The sequence below is a fragment of the Scardinius erythrophthalmus genome (genome assembly GCF_964197995.2).
Source record: "Scardinius erythrophthalmus genome assembly, chromosome: 15".
NCBI lineage: Eukaryota > Metazoa > Chordata > Actinopteri > Cypriniformes > Leuciscidae > Scardinius > Scardinius erythrophthalmus.
Window position 1 is genome coordinate 16,004,009 of NC_138235.1, and position 19,179 is coordinate 16,023,187.

At 40.7% G+C, this 19,179-nt stretch overlaps 1 protein-coding gene across 2 annotated transcripts in view; it reads left to right on the plus strand.

Moving 5' to 3' along the window:
- The window catches only part of znf512b (zinc finger protein 512B), a 68,183-nt gene that overhangs the window by 33,105 nt on the left and 15,899 nt on the right, over nt 1-19,179 (plus strand). For both annotated transcript variants that reach the window (XM_081387651.1, XM_081387652.1), the window contains 8 exons: nt 5,567-5,646; nt 5,923-6,051; nt 7,145-7,329; nt 7,556-7,782; nt 9,748-9,819; nt 11,893-12,027; nt 12,271-12,398; nt 15,887-15,976. In XM_081387651.1, coding sequence (XP_081243777.1) covers nt 5,567-5,646; nt 5,923-6,051; nt 7,145-7,329; nt 7,556-7,782; nt 9,748-9,819; nt 11,893-12,027; nt 12,271-12,398; nt 15,887-15,976 — 1,046 coding nt within the window. The remainder of the gene's footprint in view (nt 1-5,566; nt 5,647-5,922; nt 6,052-7,144; nt 7,330-7,555; nt 7,783-9,747; nt 9,820-11,892; nt 12,028-12,270; nt 12,399-15,886; nt 15,977-19,179) is intronic.

Consider the following 19,179-nt stretch of genomic DNA (forward strand, 5'->3'; position numbering starts at 1 on the left):
GGGCAAACTCCCATGAACCCTCCAGCACCCTGTAGAGGGTATAGAGCTGGTCCAGTGTTCCACAACCGGGACGAAAACCACACTGTTCCTCCTGAATCCGAGGTTCTACTATCGGCCGGATTCTCCTCTCCAGTACCCTGGCGTAGACTTTCCTAGGGAGGCTGAGATGTGTGATCCCCCTATAGTTGGAGCACACCCTCCGATCCCCCTTCTTGAAAAGAGGGACCACCACCCCGGTCTGCCAGTCCAAAGGTACTGTCCCCGACCGCCACGCAATGTTGCAGAGGCGTGTCAGCCAAGACAGCCCCACAACATCCAGAGACTTGAGGTACTCGGTGCCTTGCCACCGAGGAGTTTCTTGACTACCTCGGTGACTTCAGCTTGGGTGATGGACGAGTCCGCCTCCTAGCCCTCAGCCTCTGCTTCCTCAATGGAAGACGTGACGGCGGGATTGAGGAGGTCCTAGAAGTATTCCTTCCACCGTCCGGTGATATCCCCAGTCGAGGTCAACAGCTGCCCACCTCCACTGTAAACAGCATTGGTAGGGCACTGCTTCCCCCTCCTGAGGCGCCGGACGGTTTGCCAGAATCTCTTCGAGGCCGACCGATAGTCCTTCTCCATGGCCTTACCGAACTCCTCCCAGGCCCGAGTTTTTGCCTCCACAACCACCTGGGCTGCAGTCCGCTTGGCCCGTCGGTACCCATCAGCTGCCTCAGGAGTCCCACAAGCCAGCCAGGCCCGATAGGACTCCTTCTTCAGCTTGACGGCATCCCTTACTTCCGGTGTCCACCACCGGGTTCGGGGATTGCCGCCTCGACAGGCACCGGAGACCTTACGGCCACAGCTCCGAGTGGCCGCGTTGACAATGGAGGTGGAGAACATGGTCCACTCGGACTCAATATCTCCAACCTCCCTCGGGATCTGGTCGAAGCTCTGTTGGAGGTGGGAGTTGAAGATCTCTCTGACAGGGGATTCGGCCAAGCGTTCCCAACAGACCCTCACAGTACGTTTGGGTCTGCCGAGTCTGTCCAGCTTCCTCCCCCGCCATCGGATCCAACTCACCACCAGGTGGTGATCAGTTGACAGCTCCGCCCCTCTCTTCACCCGAGTGTCCAAGACATACGGCCGGAGGTCGGATGAAACGACTACAAAGTCGATCATCGACCACCGGCCTAGGGTGTCCTGGTGCCATGTGCACTGATGGACACCCTTATGCTTGAACATGGTGTTCGTTATGGACAAGCTGTAACTAGCACAGAAGTCCAATAACAGAACACCACTCGGGTTCAGATCAGGGGGGCCGTTCCTCCCAATCACCCTTCCAGGTGTCACTGTCGCTGCCCACGTGGGCGTTGAAGTCCCCCAGTAGAACGATGGAGTCCCCAGTCGGAGCACTTTCCAGCACCCCTCCCAGAGACTCCAAGAAGGCCGGGTACTCTGCACTGCCGTTCGGCCCGTAAGCACAAACGACAGTGAGAGACCTATCCCCGACCCGAAGGCGCAGGGAAGCGACCCTCTCGTTCACCGGGGTAAACTCCAACACATGGCGGCTGAGCTGGGGGGCTATAAGCAAACCCACACCAGCCCGCCGCCTCTCACCATGGGCATGGACAGCCCCACAACATCCAGAGACTTGAGGTACTCGGTGCCTTGCCACCGAGGAGTTTCTTGACTACCTCGGTGACTTCAGCTTGGGTGATGGACGAGTCCGCCTCCTAGCCCTCAGCCTCTGCTTCCTCAATGGAAGACGTGACGGCGGGATTGAGGAGGTCCTAGAAGTATTCCTTCCACCGTCCGGTGATATCCCCAGTCGAGGTCAACAGCTGCCCACCTCCACTGTAAACAGCATTGGTAGGGCACTGCTTCCCCCTCCTGAGGCGCCGGACGGTTTGCCAGAATCTCTTCGAGGCCGACCGATAGTCCTTCTCCATGGCCTTACCGAACTCCTCCCAGGCCCGAGTTTTTGCCTCCACAACCACCTGGGCTGCAGTCCGCTTGGCCCGTCGGTACCCATCAGCTGCCTCAGGAGTCCCACAAGCCAGCCAGGCCCGATAGGACTCCTTCTTCAGCTTGACGGCATCCCTTACTTCCGGTGTCCACCACCGGGTTCGGGGATTGCCGCCTCGACAGGCACCGGAGACCTTACGGCCACAGCTCCGAGTGGCCGCGTTGACAATGGAGGTGGAGAACATGGTCCACTCGGACTCAATATCTCCAACCTCCCTCGGGATCTGGTCGAAGCTCTGTTGGAGGTGGGAGTTGAAGATCTCTCTGACAGGGGATTCGGCCAAGCGTTCCCAACAGACCCTCACAGTACGTTTGGGTCTGCCGAGTCTGTCCAGCTTCCTCCCCCGCCATCGGATCCAACTCACCACCAGGTGGTGATCAGTTGACAGCTCCGCCCCTCTCTTCACCCGAGTGTCCAAGACATACGGCCGGAGGTCGGATGAAACGACTACAAAGTCGATCATCGACCACCGGCCTAGGGTGTCCTGGTGCCATGTGCACTGATGGACACCCTTATGCTTGAACATGGTGTTCGTTATGGACAAGCTGTAACTAGCACAGAAGTCCAATAACAGAACACCACTCGGGTTCAGATCAGGGGGGCCGTTCCTCCCAATCACCCTTCCAGGTGTCACTGTCGCTGCCCACGTGGGCGTTGAAGTCCCCCAGTAGAACGATGGAGTCCCCAGTCGGAGCACTTTCCAGCACCCCTCCCAGAGACTCCAAGAAGGCCGGGTACTCTGCACTGCCGTTCGGCCCGTAAGCACAAACGACAGTGAGAGACCTATCCCCGACCCGAAGGCGCAGGGAAGCGACCCTCTCGTTCACCGGGGTAAACTCCAACACATGGCGGCTGAGCTGGGGGGCTATAAGCAAACCCACACCAGCCCGCCGCCTCTCACCATGGGCAACTCCAGAGTGGTGAAGAGTCCATTCTCTCTCGAGGAGTGTGGTTCCAGAGCCCAAGCCGTGCGTAGAGGTGATCCCAACTATCTCTAGTCGGAATCTCTGAACCTCACGCACAACCTCAGGCTCCTTCCCCGCCAGAGAGGTGACATTCCATGTCCCTAGAGCTAGATTCCGCGCCCAGGGATTGGGTTGTCTAGGCCCCCGCCTTCGACTGCCGCCTGATCCACTTAGCACCGGCCCCTTACGGTCCCTCCTGCAGGTGGTGGGTCCACGGGAGGGTGGCCCCACATCACTCCTTCGGGCTGAGCCCGGCCGGACCCCATGGGGGGAGGCCCGACCACCAGGCGCTCGCATACGAGCCCCAACCCCGGGCCTGGCTCCAGGGTGGGGCCCCGGCTGCGCCATACCGGGCGACGTCACGGTCCTCTTTTTCGTTGGCATCATAAGGGGTTTTGAAGTTTTAGATCGGTAAGATTTTTAATGTTTTTAAAAGAAGTATCTTCTGCTCACCAAGGCTGCATTTATTTGATTGAAAATACAAACAAAAACAGTCATATTGTGAAATATTATTACAATTTAAACCAGCTGTTTTCTATGTGAATATATATTTAAGTGTAATTTATTCCTGTGATCAAAGCTGAATTTTCAGCATCATTCTAATATGATGATTTGATGCTCAAGAAACATTTCTGATTATTATCAATGTTGAAAACAGTTATTTACATTTTTATTTCATGATGCTATGATGAATAGAAAGTTAAAAAGAACAGCATTTGTCTGAAATGGAAAGCTTTTGTAACATTAAACACTACCGTTCAAAGGTTTGGGGTCAGTAAGAATTTTTATTTTATTTTGGGGGGAAAGAAATAAAATAAATAAATACTTTTATTCATCAAGGATGAGTTAAACTGATCAAAAGTTACAGTAAAGACATTTATAATGTTAGAAAATATTCTATTTTAAATAAATGCTGTTCTTTTGAACTTTCTATTCAGCAAAGAATTTTGGAAAAAAATTGCACACAACTGTTTCCAACATTGAAAATAATAATGAATGTTTTATGAGCATAAAATCAGCATATTAGAATGATTTCTGAAGGATCATGTGACACTGAAGACTGGAGTAATGATGCTGAAAATTCAGCTTTCATCTGATGAATAAATTACATTTTAAAATATATTAAAATAGAAAGCAGTCATTTTAAATTGTCATAATATTTCACAATAATACTCTTTTTTTTTTCTATTGCTTTTTATCAAATAAATGCAGCCTTGGTGAGCAGAAGAGACTACTTTTAAAAACATAAAAAAATCTTACCGATCTAAAACTTTTGACCAGTAGTGTATATATATATATATATATATATATATTTGTGTGTGTGTGTGTGTGTGTGTGTGTGTGTGTGTGTGTGTGTGTGTGTGTGTGTGTGTGTGTGTGTGTGTGTGTGTGTGTGTGTGTGTAGCTTGATAAACATCTTGATTTGAAGCTTGATCTGTCATTGTATAGAAACAAGTTGTGTGAAAAAAATAAAATAAAGATCCTCTTGTGTTTTACTGATAACAGCATATGGGTTTTGGGATGACATGAGGTTGAGTGAATGAGAGAATTTTCCTTTTTAGGTGACCCATCCCTTTAACTCAAGTAGTGTGTCCTCCTAGTGCCGTGTCAGAGAAATGGTTGATTAATGGCTGATATACTCTAGTCTGTGAAAGGCCTTTACCACTCTCATTTACACACACTCACTCACACACACACACTGCAGACAATTTGTCTGAAGCCACTTTGTAAGTGTCCTTATTATATAGTTGCTTAGCAGCCATAAGCCAGCGGGCCTCTATGGAGAATTAGTGTGTAATTATCTGCCGTTTGCTCAATGTTTTGACCTTGCCACCGCTAGTATGGATTTACAGCAACCTTCTGTGACCTCCACCAACCAGAAAGCCAACACATGCTATCATCTTCTGTTCTCCTGGGACTCGCATGAAATAAGCAATGGCACTAATTTGTACGCACAATGCATCTGCAATTGACTGTGTCTCTAAATGTTTGTTCAGCCTCACTAACGTCTGGAACATATGGAGAGCTGCCATGTTGACTGGTGTTGAAGGGAGTTTCTAAGCCAATCATTAATCTGAAGTAAGGTTAATGGTTCCTCTTTGATAAAATTAAGGTGTTTTAAGTAGGAGAGGATAAGTTTGGAATTCCATAGAAACTACCATGAAATAACTGACTTGCATTACTTTCCTGCTCTTATTTTTCAGTGCATGATATTTAAAAGAAAAACAGGTTTATACTGTACGTTTTTTATATCTTTCCTTTCCATTATTTTCTCCATGCTTGCGCAGGTATATAGGAATTTTATTCGATGGCTGTTGTAGAAATGCAGTATTTCTAAAATCTTGACAAAAGAAATTTAATGATGTTTAATGCTAATCTAATAAAGTTAACAGCAAGTAATAATAGCATATAATGACAGATGTGAGAAAAAAAGTTATGGAAATGGATAAAAGCATACACTATATATATAAATTGCTACAATTTATCACAATAAGTCCATATAATATGCTATAAAATCACATGCAAATGACATTACATTATGTAAATAACATTGTTAAATTGGGAATGTTCTTTCATGTTCATATTTTCTCAGGTTCCTCCTACAATGAGAAATCAGAGAGCAAGAAGAAAGGGCGTCCTCGTGTGGAGGTGCAGGAGCTGCGCATTATTCCTGTGAGTAAAGCTGTAAAATATCCGTTTTGGCTGTTGATGAAGGAATGAAGCTACGCCAGATTGGGATTTTGGGTGTTTTTTTGTGTCATGGAGTAAAGGGACTTTCCAAACTATTTCCAACTGTTGTATTTGGAGGAAGAACATCTCACAGAGGGCTGTAATTGATTGCTAATAGTTTCTAATGCCTGTGTGTGTGTGTGTGTGTGTGTGTGTGTGTGTGTGTGTGTGTGTGTGTGTGTGTGTGTGTGTGTTTGTTTGTTTGTTTCCCGGACGTAGGCCCATATGATGGTTCAGTGGAAAGAGGAGTTTAAGAGTCGTTCCAGGGTGAAATGTCCAAGCTCAGGCTGCTGGTTGGAATTCCCCAGTATTTACGGACTTAAATATCACTATCAGCGATGCCAAGGGGTAAGAACTAAAATCCAAAGTACACATTCTTACGCTGCAAAATCAATGTATGCTACCAACTCTCATTCATTAATAGTTATGTAAAAAAAATATTTATTTAAAATCAGTAGGTTCTTTGAACGGCTACTCAACTGGTCAGTCAGTCAATCATAAGAAGCCCTTTAAAATGAGGCTTGTTTTAGGTAAAGGTAATTGTTTTGAAGTTGGCAAATTTGATGAATTTAGAGACACAACTTCTTTGAGGGTTTAAGCATGCTAAGCACAGCACACTAAAACCTTTAAAAAACATTGTTAGGAGTCTTTAAATTGATCTCATTTACAAATATATTAGAAATATATCACACCTAAAATATACATGTGCATCACTATATTTCATGGTCTGTAAGATTCTTGTGCTCACCATTTATATGACCTTTATATGCTCGAAAATAAAGTAAACAACAGTAATATTATTAAATACATTTTTCATTTAAAATAACTGGTTGCTATTTTAAAGTATTTTAAAATGTAATTTATTTCTGATGCAAAGCTGAATTATTAGCATCATTACTCCAGTCTTCAAGTGTCACATTTGATGCTCAAGAGACATTTATTATTATCATCATCATGGTTGAAAGCAATTGTGCTGCTTAATATTTTCGCAAAAAAACTGTGATATATATATCATTATCTTTTACATGATTATTTAAAGAATAGAACGTTAAAAAGAACAGCATTTATTTGCAATAGAAATCATAAATGTCTTTACTGTCACTTTTGATCAATTCAATGCATCTCTGCTGAATAAAAGTATATAAAGTATAATAAAAACATAATAAACAATTATATATATGGTATACTGTGTATATACAATTATAACATAATATAATTAATATAAAAAACATAAAAGTCAAACTACTTGACCTCACTTGTCAATGACAGGTTAACTAGTCAACCATCTTGACCAATACCTACTTTAGTAACTTTAGAAACTTTGGAAATACCCACTGTCATTTTGACTTGAATCCAAGACCTATAGCACTTGAACTTACTTTTTGTGTGTGTATGTGTGTGTGTGTGTGTGTGTGTGTGTGTGTCCCTCTCTCTCGTTCAGGCGACCATAGCAGAGAAGCTGAGTCACAGATGCCCGTACTGTGAGGCTGTATTTGCCACCAAGGTGCGTCTTCAGAAGCACAAGCTGTGGAATCATCCAGAAAGAGTCACATTGGAGACCAGATCCGATCCCAAGTCCGAACCCAAACAGCAGAAAACCCCTGTGAAGGGGAATGCCAAAAAAAGGTCTGAAAGCTCAATACCCTTTTCCATCTTGCCACTTTTAATTAATTTCTGCAGCAAATTTGAATGAGCTTTTTGAAATATTTGACACAGCAAAAATCGCTTCAGGACATGACTTGTTTTCCACACTGCCATCATTAAGCTCCAGATGAAGTCCTCATGGGTTACTATGGTACCAGTCCTCTGCGGATTGACTTTAATAGCCTGTGTTCCCTGTGCTCCCTCTCAGGCCCATGGAGAACAGCCCTCCATCACCCGTATTTTTCAAGGTGAAGAAGACCCAGGAGGTGTCGCAGCTCTTACAGAATGGGGAATGCGCCCCCCAGAGGCCGGACAGGAGACAGCGGCACAGCTCCCAGCAGCAGGGGACGTCTTTAGATACCGGGGACAGTGAGAGCGAGGAGGACAGTCTGCCCCCACCCTTCCCTGAGGAGGACCCCGAGAGAATGAAGCACAGTAAGATTGCTACACACTAAGATTCATGATGTGCATGAAAGCACCCCAAACACCTGTCCATGGACATGGGAATGTCATGATATTCTTTGGAGTACCACATGTAATACCATGAAATATGAATGTGGTAATTGTTCAGTACCAATAACTATAAGAATCTCAGTTAAGGCCAGTGTGAGAGAGTTTTTGGCCGGTTTTATCATGTACAAGCATATTTTTGCCTTGTAAATGTAAACATTTGTTTTTCTGTGACTTATGGATATGAATTCTATCTTTTCAACTTTTGCACTTATTGAGTCATCAGAGAATCTGTTATTGTTGAGCGGAAAATAATACTTACAATATTACATAACTCGGGTCGCTAGCGACCCTCAACAGTTCTTACAAAACATTAATTAGAAAACAGACATCCTTTTATAATTTTTCTTTTTCTTGGAAGTTAATGAACTAGTGACAAGTTTTCGAAATTCGTTTTGTGATGTTTGTGATAATGACTTAACATAAAAAGAAACATCATACTGTGTATGTGTAAAATTAAATATTAAATAAATGAAAAAATTATACATTTAAAATGATGAATGTGAATATGAAATTATAAATTTAACTAAAATTTTACATTTTCTTTATTCATTATTTTTTGTGTTGTTGAATGAAAAAAATATAAATTTAAAATGATAAATGTGAAGGCAAAATTATAAATTTAAATTAAATTGTTACAAGTGAAAATGTAGGCATAGAAGTTACATTATTTAAGGTCTTTACAAAAATAACACTTTATACTGTGCATGTGTAGAAATGTATTATACATATATTTTTTAAATAATTACAATTATATTAAATAAAAATGAAAATATAAATTTTTTCATTTTTCATTCAATTTTAAAGAAATTTTTTATAATTATTTGTGTTGTTGCCAGTGAAAATGTGGGCAAAAAGGTTACATTCTTTAAGTTCTTTACCAAAACGTGTAGAAATGTGTAATGAATAATGTTTCTAAAAGAATTTAAAAATAGATTTTAAATAATAAATGTAAAAAATAATGCATTTAAAATGTATAATATAAAATCATGTAAATATAAAATTATACGTTTAAATTTAATTTTATTTATTTATTCTTTTTATAACTTTTTGTGTAGCTGGCAGTGAATATGTGTGCATTTGTATGAGCAATGACATTTTAATTTCCCTCGCAAATGCAGTTTCACTCTGAGCAATACAACTTGTTGGTAATACATAACCGGAAGTTCCACCATCCAGAAAAGATGAAGCTCCCAGTACTTCAATCTGTACTGCAATTTCCAGGGTTTGGATAGTTCTCTATTACAGTTCTCATGAACACGTCCCAGAATGCCCTACATCTGTAGGAAATGGTGGCCTGGCCCTTTAAACAGCAGTGTGTAAGTGCTCTGTGTGAGATCCGAGGGCTGCTGGCCATTAAGTCTCTCTGGTACCTGGTGGCGCTGCTGTCTCTGTCTCTGCCTGGCAGAGACGCTGTGTGTCGAGACGGCGACGTGGCTCATGCTGCGAGTCCGCTATTTATGGCCTTTGTTTGGGTACACGATCCCTTCGTTTGTTGTTCCATGCCAGAGCCAGAGGCGAGGACAGTGTGTGTGCATCTGTCTGAAACGTCAAGAAAAAAGCACTAGAGCAGCTGTGTTTGTGCTACATAAGTTGACAATCAAAGGCTATGCTAACACACAGAAATGGATATCCGATCTCTGCTCCCATCACTGGTTCATGAAGCTGTGTCAGGTTCTCCACGGGAGGAACCACAGCATGTGGAACAGCAGGTGCTCATTCGCCTTTGGTGCGCTGAAATTTGAGCATCATTAATGAGACTGTAACTCACAACAGTTGCTTATAAACGTTCAGCACTGCATTTTGTCATAGAGCAACCATGAATGTAGCTCTTCGCCATGTTATTGAGATGTTTGACCTCTTGTTGTTGTTCTTCTCCATTTGAGCCAGGGAGGAAGCAGAAAACTCCAAAGAAGTTCACCGGGGAACAGCCGTCTATTTCAGGAACATTCGGTTTGAAAGGTAACACATGCACACACACACGTTTTTATATAATGTAATTTATACAACCTCCGATAAATTCTGTTGTTCTCAAAGTCTGAATTCTGTATTCTTAAAGCGAATTATTATTACTATAGACCAATGTTGGGTGTAATGCATTGCTAAGTAATTAATTACTGTACTATTTCTGTGATTTAATTACAGTTACTTCTGATGTAATCGCATTAAATACTGTATAGACCAATAGAACAATTCTATTTAAAACAATAGTGGTTTAAAGCAGTCAAATTTAACGTCTAATGTTAAAATGTATATTTTTAATGTAACCTTCTCCCTTTAAATACTATGGTCAGTTTAAGAATAATTTATGCAATTTTATATTATTTATTTAAAAATAATTAAAAGAGCAGTTTCATGTCTGTCCTTGTATTGTTCAACTGATCGAGGTTGATATGGGATTTAGAAAGTAATTAGTAATAAGTAATGCAATACTTTTTAGAGAGAGAGTAATTAGTAAAGTAATATAATTACATTGTTGAAGATGTAATTTGTTGCTAGTAATTTATAACTTTTTTAGAGCAACTTACCCAACATTGCTATAGACTAACTTTAATCCTTTACTTTTTGGCATTTTATATGTGAAAAAGATTATTTTGTCCCTTTATGAACCTTCACGGTAAATTACTAAAACCTGACACACACACACACACATACACCCTCTTCCTATCCCTCTTCCTACATCTGTTCCTCCAGCCTGTAAATAACATTTTTTATTAAGGGTCAATATTTGCCCTCAGGATTTGATTTTGAGAGGGATTTATGAGGGCACATTTTTGTAGCCATAAAAAATATAAAACTGAATCAGTCAGTGAACAAGTATGGCAGTTAAACCCAAACAAATCAACGTCAACAAGAAAAACATCTGTTAATTTTATAACAGTATTACTACACACACTTACTTAGCTCAGAGGTGGAGCTGCACCACAAGACCTACTAGGCCTAGAGATGGAGCTGCATCTTGGGGCCCTCTGAGCCCAGAGGTGGAGCTGCACCACAAGACCTACTAAGCCTTGAGGCGGAGCTGCATCTTGGAGCCACTGAGCCCAGAGGTGCAGCTGTACCACAAGACCTACTAAGCCTAGAGGCGGAGCTGCATCTTGGGTCCACTGAGCCCAGAGGTGCAGCTGTACCACAAGACCTACTAAGCCTAGAGGCGGAGCTGCATCTTGGGGCCACTGAGCCCAGAGGTGCAGCTGTACCACAAGGCCCAGTGGAACTGTACATTCATGATAGATGTTTAAATCAGACCTTGCTTGATGCTCAATGACACGCCTTGCAGAGAATCTTTCTCAATTTTTAAGGTTTTTGGTATTGAACCAGTCCATCTTCAGACTCAAAAATGTTTAAATTCACCATTGATTTAAACGTAATTGTGTTTTTCAGGTTCTAAGCCCATATTTTATGTGATATTAGTAACTCTTCTAGGCCTAAAACACTTTACAGTAAGGCACATTTTTATACAAAAAGGGCCATTTAATGGACTTATTATTTTAGTCTCTCCTGCATTTTTGCCTGAGCTGTCATTAATTTCTTCAGAGAAGCCAAACTCTTACATTAAGGGATGTAAAGTACAGTCTCTTAAGTGACATACTAGATTGCCATGACCTCTTCTTTTCATGACTGACTGCCTCACTGTGGCGTGTGTTGTCAGAGGTTTGTTAAATCTGAAGTAAATCTGTCAGACATTGACTTTCAGAATTTAGTCCAAGCCTCCATTCAATAAATACTCCTTGATATTTTAGTGGTATTTTTTACTGCTGTGTGTTTATAATTATCAACCTTATACTCTTTGATAATAATTACCCCTGTTGGTGCTAATAGGGGGTCTATAAGGTCTATTCTAGAAGTGTTTCATTTCCTGTTAAAGTTACAATGGTGCATGTGCAAAAAACATTGCACCACAAGACAACAAGGCTCTTTGACCACCAGGAGAATTTAAGAGTTTCATTTGTTCCTTGTTCTTGTTTGTGTTCTTTTTTTGTGACTTGTGAGATCTCTGCTTTCCCTTAATGTAATTTGTAATGTGCTGTACAGGAATGAATAAGGTGGAGGAGAAGTTAAAAGCAGGTCGGATGAAGAGGGCGGAAGGGACTCTGTTCACCGAGGAGTCACAGAGAAAGCAGTCGGTTCAAGCTCACTCCAGAAAAGAACCTGCTGCCATCAGTTCAGGTCTCTCTCTCTCTGCAGTGCAAAATAACTCATATAAAGCAAAATAACAATAAAAATAAAACAATAACATTTTCACAATATTTCTGTTTTTACTGTATTTTTGATCAAATAAATGCAGTCTCTATGAACATAGACTTTCAAAAACAATAACAAAAAATCTTTTCGACCCTAAACCATTGAACTGTAGTGTAGCTTACATTATTGTGATCTTAAATGTGTTTTATCTTAATGTCTCTGTCTCAGTGCCCCCTGCTGAAGCCCAGTGGCAGAACACCATCTCTGAGAGAGGGGAAGTGGTCTGTCCCACCTGCTCTGTTGTCACTCGCAAGACCGTCCCCGGTCTTAAGAAGCACATGGAGATCTGTCAGAAGGTCAGGACTCACTCTGGTCACCTGGACAACATAAGCGTAGCCTTAGACACATCATTTTACAAATTACTCTCAACATTCCCAATGGAACAATTAGTTTAACACTTAAAACACATACCTGGGGTCTTTAGCAAACCGTTACGCCATTTACTACCCTCCCCCTCATTCATTTTTGAAAGTTAGACATCAACCTTCTTAGTATTCCTCAATCTATTCATTATAAACAATATAACATGAAAAAGACAAATTATAAAATAATGCCTGTTTTCTAATTAATGTTTTATATAGGGTCACTAGCGACCCGAGTTATGTAATAGCGTAGGTATATTTTTTCTGCGCAACAAAAATTGAATCTCCGATGACTGCAATTCACTTTTATTCCTCAAGGTGGCAATGTCTGATACACTCATAGTTACCAAAGGCAGAAAACAAAAGAATAGCAAGAATCATCAGCAAAGCTTGAAATGACTCAGTGATTTACTGTAGAGCAAGTACTGAACACAATCAAATATCAGGTCGTTTTCACACCTGGTTTGTTTGGAACGTTCGTTTCGGAACCTGCTAAAGATAAAGCCACAGATAAAGCCACAATAAGCTTATGGAGTGAATTTTTTTCATTCATCTTGATGGATGACTCAGAGGAAACTCTGACCTAAAAGAGGACAGCTTTACTCACATGTGACTTACAGAAAAACATTTTGGTACGCTTTAAAATGTTGCCTTATGAAGGTGAACCGAACAAGAAGAAAACGCAACATTGTAACAAATTAAGTCCCTTTTTCAGAACAAAGCAAACGATCTACAGGTCTGAAAACGGCCTTAGTGTCACTGTCACTTGATGATGGGTCTGGTGAAGAAGCTGTCAGTGATCAAAATATTGATTTTGAAGACGTCGAAAACTATAGATTTGAGAATATGTTTGAGATGGCGAATATGAGCCAGATGCTGAATGTACTGGGAAATGAGCTCTGATGAGGAAAGTGATGATGGTATGAAACATCTGCTCAAACTAAACCCTTCCAAGCTCCAAAAGTTAACAAAATATGATTTTATTTTTTAGTATAGTTAGACATTTTGTTATTGTAAAATATCAGGAGAGTTTTATACTATTTCGGCAGTTAGAGAGCCATCTGTGTTAGATATAGATCCGGGTCACTAAAGACCCGAATATGTAATAATGTTTGGTGAAATTTTGATGCATTTAAGGGTTAAAGGTGGAGTTTGTGTTGGTTTGGGCATCCCGACCAGTGGGATCCCAACCCAATGCCATCCCAATGGAGTTTAAGATCTGTTGGACAAAAAGCAAACAGGAAGTGTGTTTGGAAAACCTACTTGGTGGTGAAGAATGACTCACTTTACATTTGAACCAAAGCCATTGGTTTGTTTTCCTTCCTCAAGATATTGAAGCCAATTCACTCTATTCAGCAACCATGAAATCTAACTTAGTACACGTAAGAAGATATCTAGTCAAGATATCTTCCAACATTCCTCATGAGGAATCTACACTGATTTCTCATCCACCTGAAGGTCTTTTCCCTCAGGTATTAATTACCCAAAATGCCCTTGTGGACTTCGGTGGATTGCGCTGTTTGTACAGTTCCACTCCCCACATCTGTCTCAGTTTTCTAAATGCATCAAACATAATGTAGCAGATGTGCACAATCTCTTTCATATGAAGAAAGACAAAGCCTTATTCATGAAACACAAGCAGAAAGAGTTTCTTAATGTAAATCATATGCAAAAACATTCATACGTAAATTGTCACGTTCAATTCATCTGGATGGTTTATGTAAGAACGGATTCATGAGCGATTTACACAGAAATTTGTTCTGCTTGCGTTTTGTGAACGAGGCCGACATGGCGTAAGAGACAGAATCAAACCTTTAATGTATTACTCTCCCTCTGTTGTTTATACAACTAAACCGCAGAGGAAGCGGAGAGGAGAATGTTTCAGGCATGCAATTAGACACCTCTCTCTCGGGACCTCGCGCATGAGGCCAGAGGGAGTCATTAGGGACGTTTTATTGATTGAGCGTCTGTGAGAGCGATGCAATGAGTGGCCCTACCCAGTGTGCATCTGGAGTAGAGTCTAATGGTGCCAGCCCAGTGTATAGCACAACTCTATAAAAATGATGACATGTCTATTTAAGGGGAATCGATCGGCTGCGTTATTGCGGGGTCACGAGTAATTGTAGTTTCTCTAGCCTCTTCCTCAGCCCTGTGTGAAATCAATGATGGCTGTGATGGGCATTAAGGGAGAAGACGTTTTATGGCAAAGAAAATTTATTCAAATGATAGTCATTGATCTTACTTTTTCATTCATTTTTTAGTGTATTTCCATGCAGAAATTATTACTTTTATTCATTAAGGATGTGTTAAATTGACCAAAAGTGTCAGTAAAGGCATTTACTGTATAATGTTACAAAAGATTTCTATTTCAAATATTCGTCAAAGAATCCTGAAAAAATGTATCATGGTTTCCACAAAAATGTTAATCAGCACAACTGTTTTCACCATTGATAATAATCAGAAATGTTTCTTGAGCATCAAATCAGCATATTAGAATGATTTCTGAAGGATCATGTGACACGCTTTACCATCACAGGAATAAGTTACATTTTAGAATATAATCAAATAGTAAACAGTTATTATAAATTGTAATATTATTTCACTATATTACTATTTTTACTGTATTTTTATAAAATAAATGCAGCCACAAAATCACTTAAAAAACTTACTGACCCCAGATATTGAACTGTAGTGTAAACATTCGCTAACAAACAAACGCACGGCTAATGTTGACCGCATTACAGTTCCATATCACCTCACCAAATGATTTTAGTTATTTCAAAGGTCCTTACAGCTGACAACAACAGCAAAAGAACCAAAACACACAATGACTCAGCAAATAAATATAGTAAACAATAGGATAAAAACGACAAATTATTTCCAAGTTTTTTTGCCACAAAATTATGTTTTATTATGTACGGAAAGCACATACTCTCTTTCTCCCACACAAACGCATACACATACAGTTCAGACACACACTCACACAGAAATGTGTTGTCAGCGCTGCTCTGACGATAAAATAGTTTAGCAACTTAAAAGCTACAAGACATTTCTCACTAGTGAGGTAAAAATGCCGCTGTTCTTGAAGCAGATAAACGTACAGTTTCGCAATTAGTAGAGACGCTGCTGCCGAACACTGTTAATTCACTCACGCTTGATAACTCTCTCTCTCTCTCTCTCTCTCTTTCTCTCTGTCTCTTTACCAAACAAAATCAATCAAATATTGTCAAAGTTCCTGTGTGGGGCTGGTAGGTAATATTTGGATAATTATCAGGTTAATAAACCTACAAATGCCTACAAATTACTTTCACAGTTCACAAGTCAAGTATAATTGGTATGTGAAATATAAATGTCACATTTGGAATCCATGATTTCATGATATTTGATGTTGACATCATAAACTGTGGTGTTTTTTCTTGTAGCTGCGGGACGCACTCAAATGTCAGCAGTGTCAGAAACAGTTCCGATCCAAAGCTGGACTCGACTACCACAGCATAGCTGACCACACTAAGGTAAGCGACGGTGCCAGAACACATTTTACTTCATCTTGTTTATAAGAATTCATCTACAGATCTAAAGTACAGCTCATCTCCAAGATGTCAAAATCAATGAAAAGTTATGATTAGAAATAAAATGATTTATCAGTTAAAATTGCATCATTTTTTTAACATCAACTTTTCTGTATATACATGAAAATGTCAGTCTCTGGAAGTGTGTGAGGTTCGTTCTTTTCACTTGTTTTGTGAAATTATTTCTGTCCACAGGCAAAAAAATCACATGCTAAAACCATGGTGTAATATAGCCCAAATGAAATGTGCTTTTAATGTGAACCAACAGAGGTAGACATATTTAATACTTTTAATGAACTAGTGGAGCTGTGTTTGTACAGTGGCTGCCCTACTGTACGTCCACATCGGCCGCTAATCTCTATTATATCTGACACCATCTCCAAACTCCAGCACCACTTTAAGACCAAAGCATCCATTAGGCTCTAACCATTAACTGCACATATGGGAAAAGGTCTAATAATGCCTTTTAAAACAGTTGTCAAGCTGCATTTCAACTGTAATGATTGTCTCCTGTTCCCCGGCCTTATTTCTCTACTGTAATAATTTCCTCAGCATTCCTAAGCTATTAACACAGTTCCTGCCAGTAATCTTTCTTCACAGCAAATCATGGTAATCTGCTTTATGAGTAAAGTTCATGTTTTTTCCAGTCAAATTCGCCAACATCTGAATAGGATCGGCACATCCCGTAATGATGATGGCGTCCCTTGTAACTCTTGTGAGGTTTAGTATGAAAACATGAGAGAGAAAAACTGGTTAAAGAGGGCCATGAGGATATAAGCTCCATCTGCCAAGCTCAAGCATTAGCTGCAAACAATATTTCCAAAGAAATGTGTTAAATTATGCACAAGCAAATGTCTCAGAAACAGTATGAAACATTAATGAGGATGTGCATTTGGGTCTGTGATTTGGTTATTTGAGCCAGGTGCTGAGTAGATTGACTGAGCCAAACCTTTGAGAATCAGCATACGGTCTGGGCCAGATTATTCTAGCCAAGAACCGCCCACTTAGACGGGAAGAGAACGTCAAGCGTGTGAAGCAGTTTTGGGATCTATCTATCTATCTATCTTCAGTGGAAAAATTATTATTTGATCCCCTGATGATTTTGTAAGTTTGACCAATTACAAAGAAATGAAGGGTCTATAATTTTTATGGTAGGTTTATCTTAACAGATAGACACCAAACAATCCAGAAAACACATATTATATTAAGGTTATAAATTGATTAGCATTTGATCAAGTGAAATAAGTATTTGATCTCCTACAACTATCAAGAATTCTGCCTCCCACAGATTGATTATGTGCCCATGTGAAACACAGATTAGTCCTGTCACTTTAAGAAAGTACTCCTAATGTCAGCTTGTTATGTGTATAAAAGACGCCTGTCCACAGAATCTGTATCTTCCATTCCAACCTCCCCACCACCATGAGCAAGACCAAAGAGCTGTCAAAGGACATCAGGGACAAGATTGTAGACCTGCACAAGGCTGGAATGGGCTACAAGACCATCACCAAGAAGCTTGGTGAGAAGGAGACAACTATTGGTGCCATTATTCGGAAATGGAAGAAATACAAAATAACCATCAATCGCCCTCGGTCTGGGGCTCCATGTAAGATCTCACCTTATGGGGTAAGGATGATCATGACAAAGGTGAGGGATCAGCCCAGAACTACAATGCCGTGCAAAGGCAAAAGGTCGTAACTTTGTTTTTGGTTGAAAATGAGTTATTGATGTTTTTGGCACATTCAAGACCTCCTTTATCATGTGGATGAGTATCTTGAGACAATTTCATAGTTTTTTCGAGAAAATAATGGGTCTTAACAGTAACTTCCAAAAGCCCATGAGAAACCAAAAGCAGAACACTGTAACACCAGTTACCTCTCTTTGGCTTTATTTTGGAATTCTTAAATTGAGTTACAGTTGGCTACTCTGCCTTTGTTTAGCTGTGCGTCAATATGAAGTCACTGTGCCGGTGTTCTGTCAAATAATGCTACCTATCAGATTGTACGGTGTTCTTCCTTTGTTTTACTGTCCATTAAAATTTGCTGCATTTAAATTATGGTGTAGCCTACTGTGTACCACTGCCATCAGTCCCTGTAACCTCTGAAATGACCTCAGACGGACAGCTTTGTCCTGCACAAACGTGGTCAGACTCAGAACATTTACTCCATCGGTCTGACTCTGAACCCACTCCATCGACAAATGTGCGATATCGATCGCAAAGGATATATGCAGAGTTGACAGAAAAATGTTACTCATGCCGTAGCAGGTGAATACAACAAAGCACTACTCATGCATCTACCTGGCAGAGTGCCAAAACTGCGCCGGCGCCTTCAGCAACGCCCTGAACATGGTCGAGCCGACGCTGGAGTCGGGACTAATATGTCACAGGGAGTGATAATAATGGTTATACAGCGTCCAGCATAAATCCGCGGGACAAGCCAAGTTCACAAGCACAATAATAGTGCAGACAGCTGAAACCACCGCATACTGCAAAGACACCGAACACAGAAGGTTATGCTATGAATGTATTAGTTGTCGAGGTAGTCCACAACGCGCTCCCAACTGAGTCTCAAAGGGGAAAGCACTGCATTCATACTTTACATGCACAAATCTCAGGATGCGCCTGTGAAGAGGGGCTATCTAAATGTGAAAGTGTATGCTTCTTTCGGGTCCACCACTGCTATAAACCAGTCCCCGGGTCGAATGTGCACAAGGATCTGTTTTATCGTGATCATTTTCTTTTTTCATATCGTTCTTCTTACGCCACTGTGTACCAATTGAAGATACTTTTTACCGCAATGGAGGTATTGTGTCATGTCTAATGTATTAATAATGCCATCAGAATGCAACCAAAGTACTGGATAGCAATAAGTAGATGGCTATAAATAATTGTAAATCATTCAAAATAAATGCCATGATCACTATTTTATACATGTGTTACTACAATGATTTTGTAAATGGTGATCAGTAACCAAATATTGATAATGTGGAAGTTACATACAATACATACAGCCAATACAAAGGCAGAGTACAGTAATTTCAAAATAGGGGTCAAAAGTCAAGTTTGAGCTCAAGATTTTTTTTATGTACTGTAGATAATTTTCATTATTAAAATATCTAATTGCCAGATTTCCAGGACAGTATAA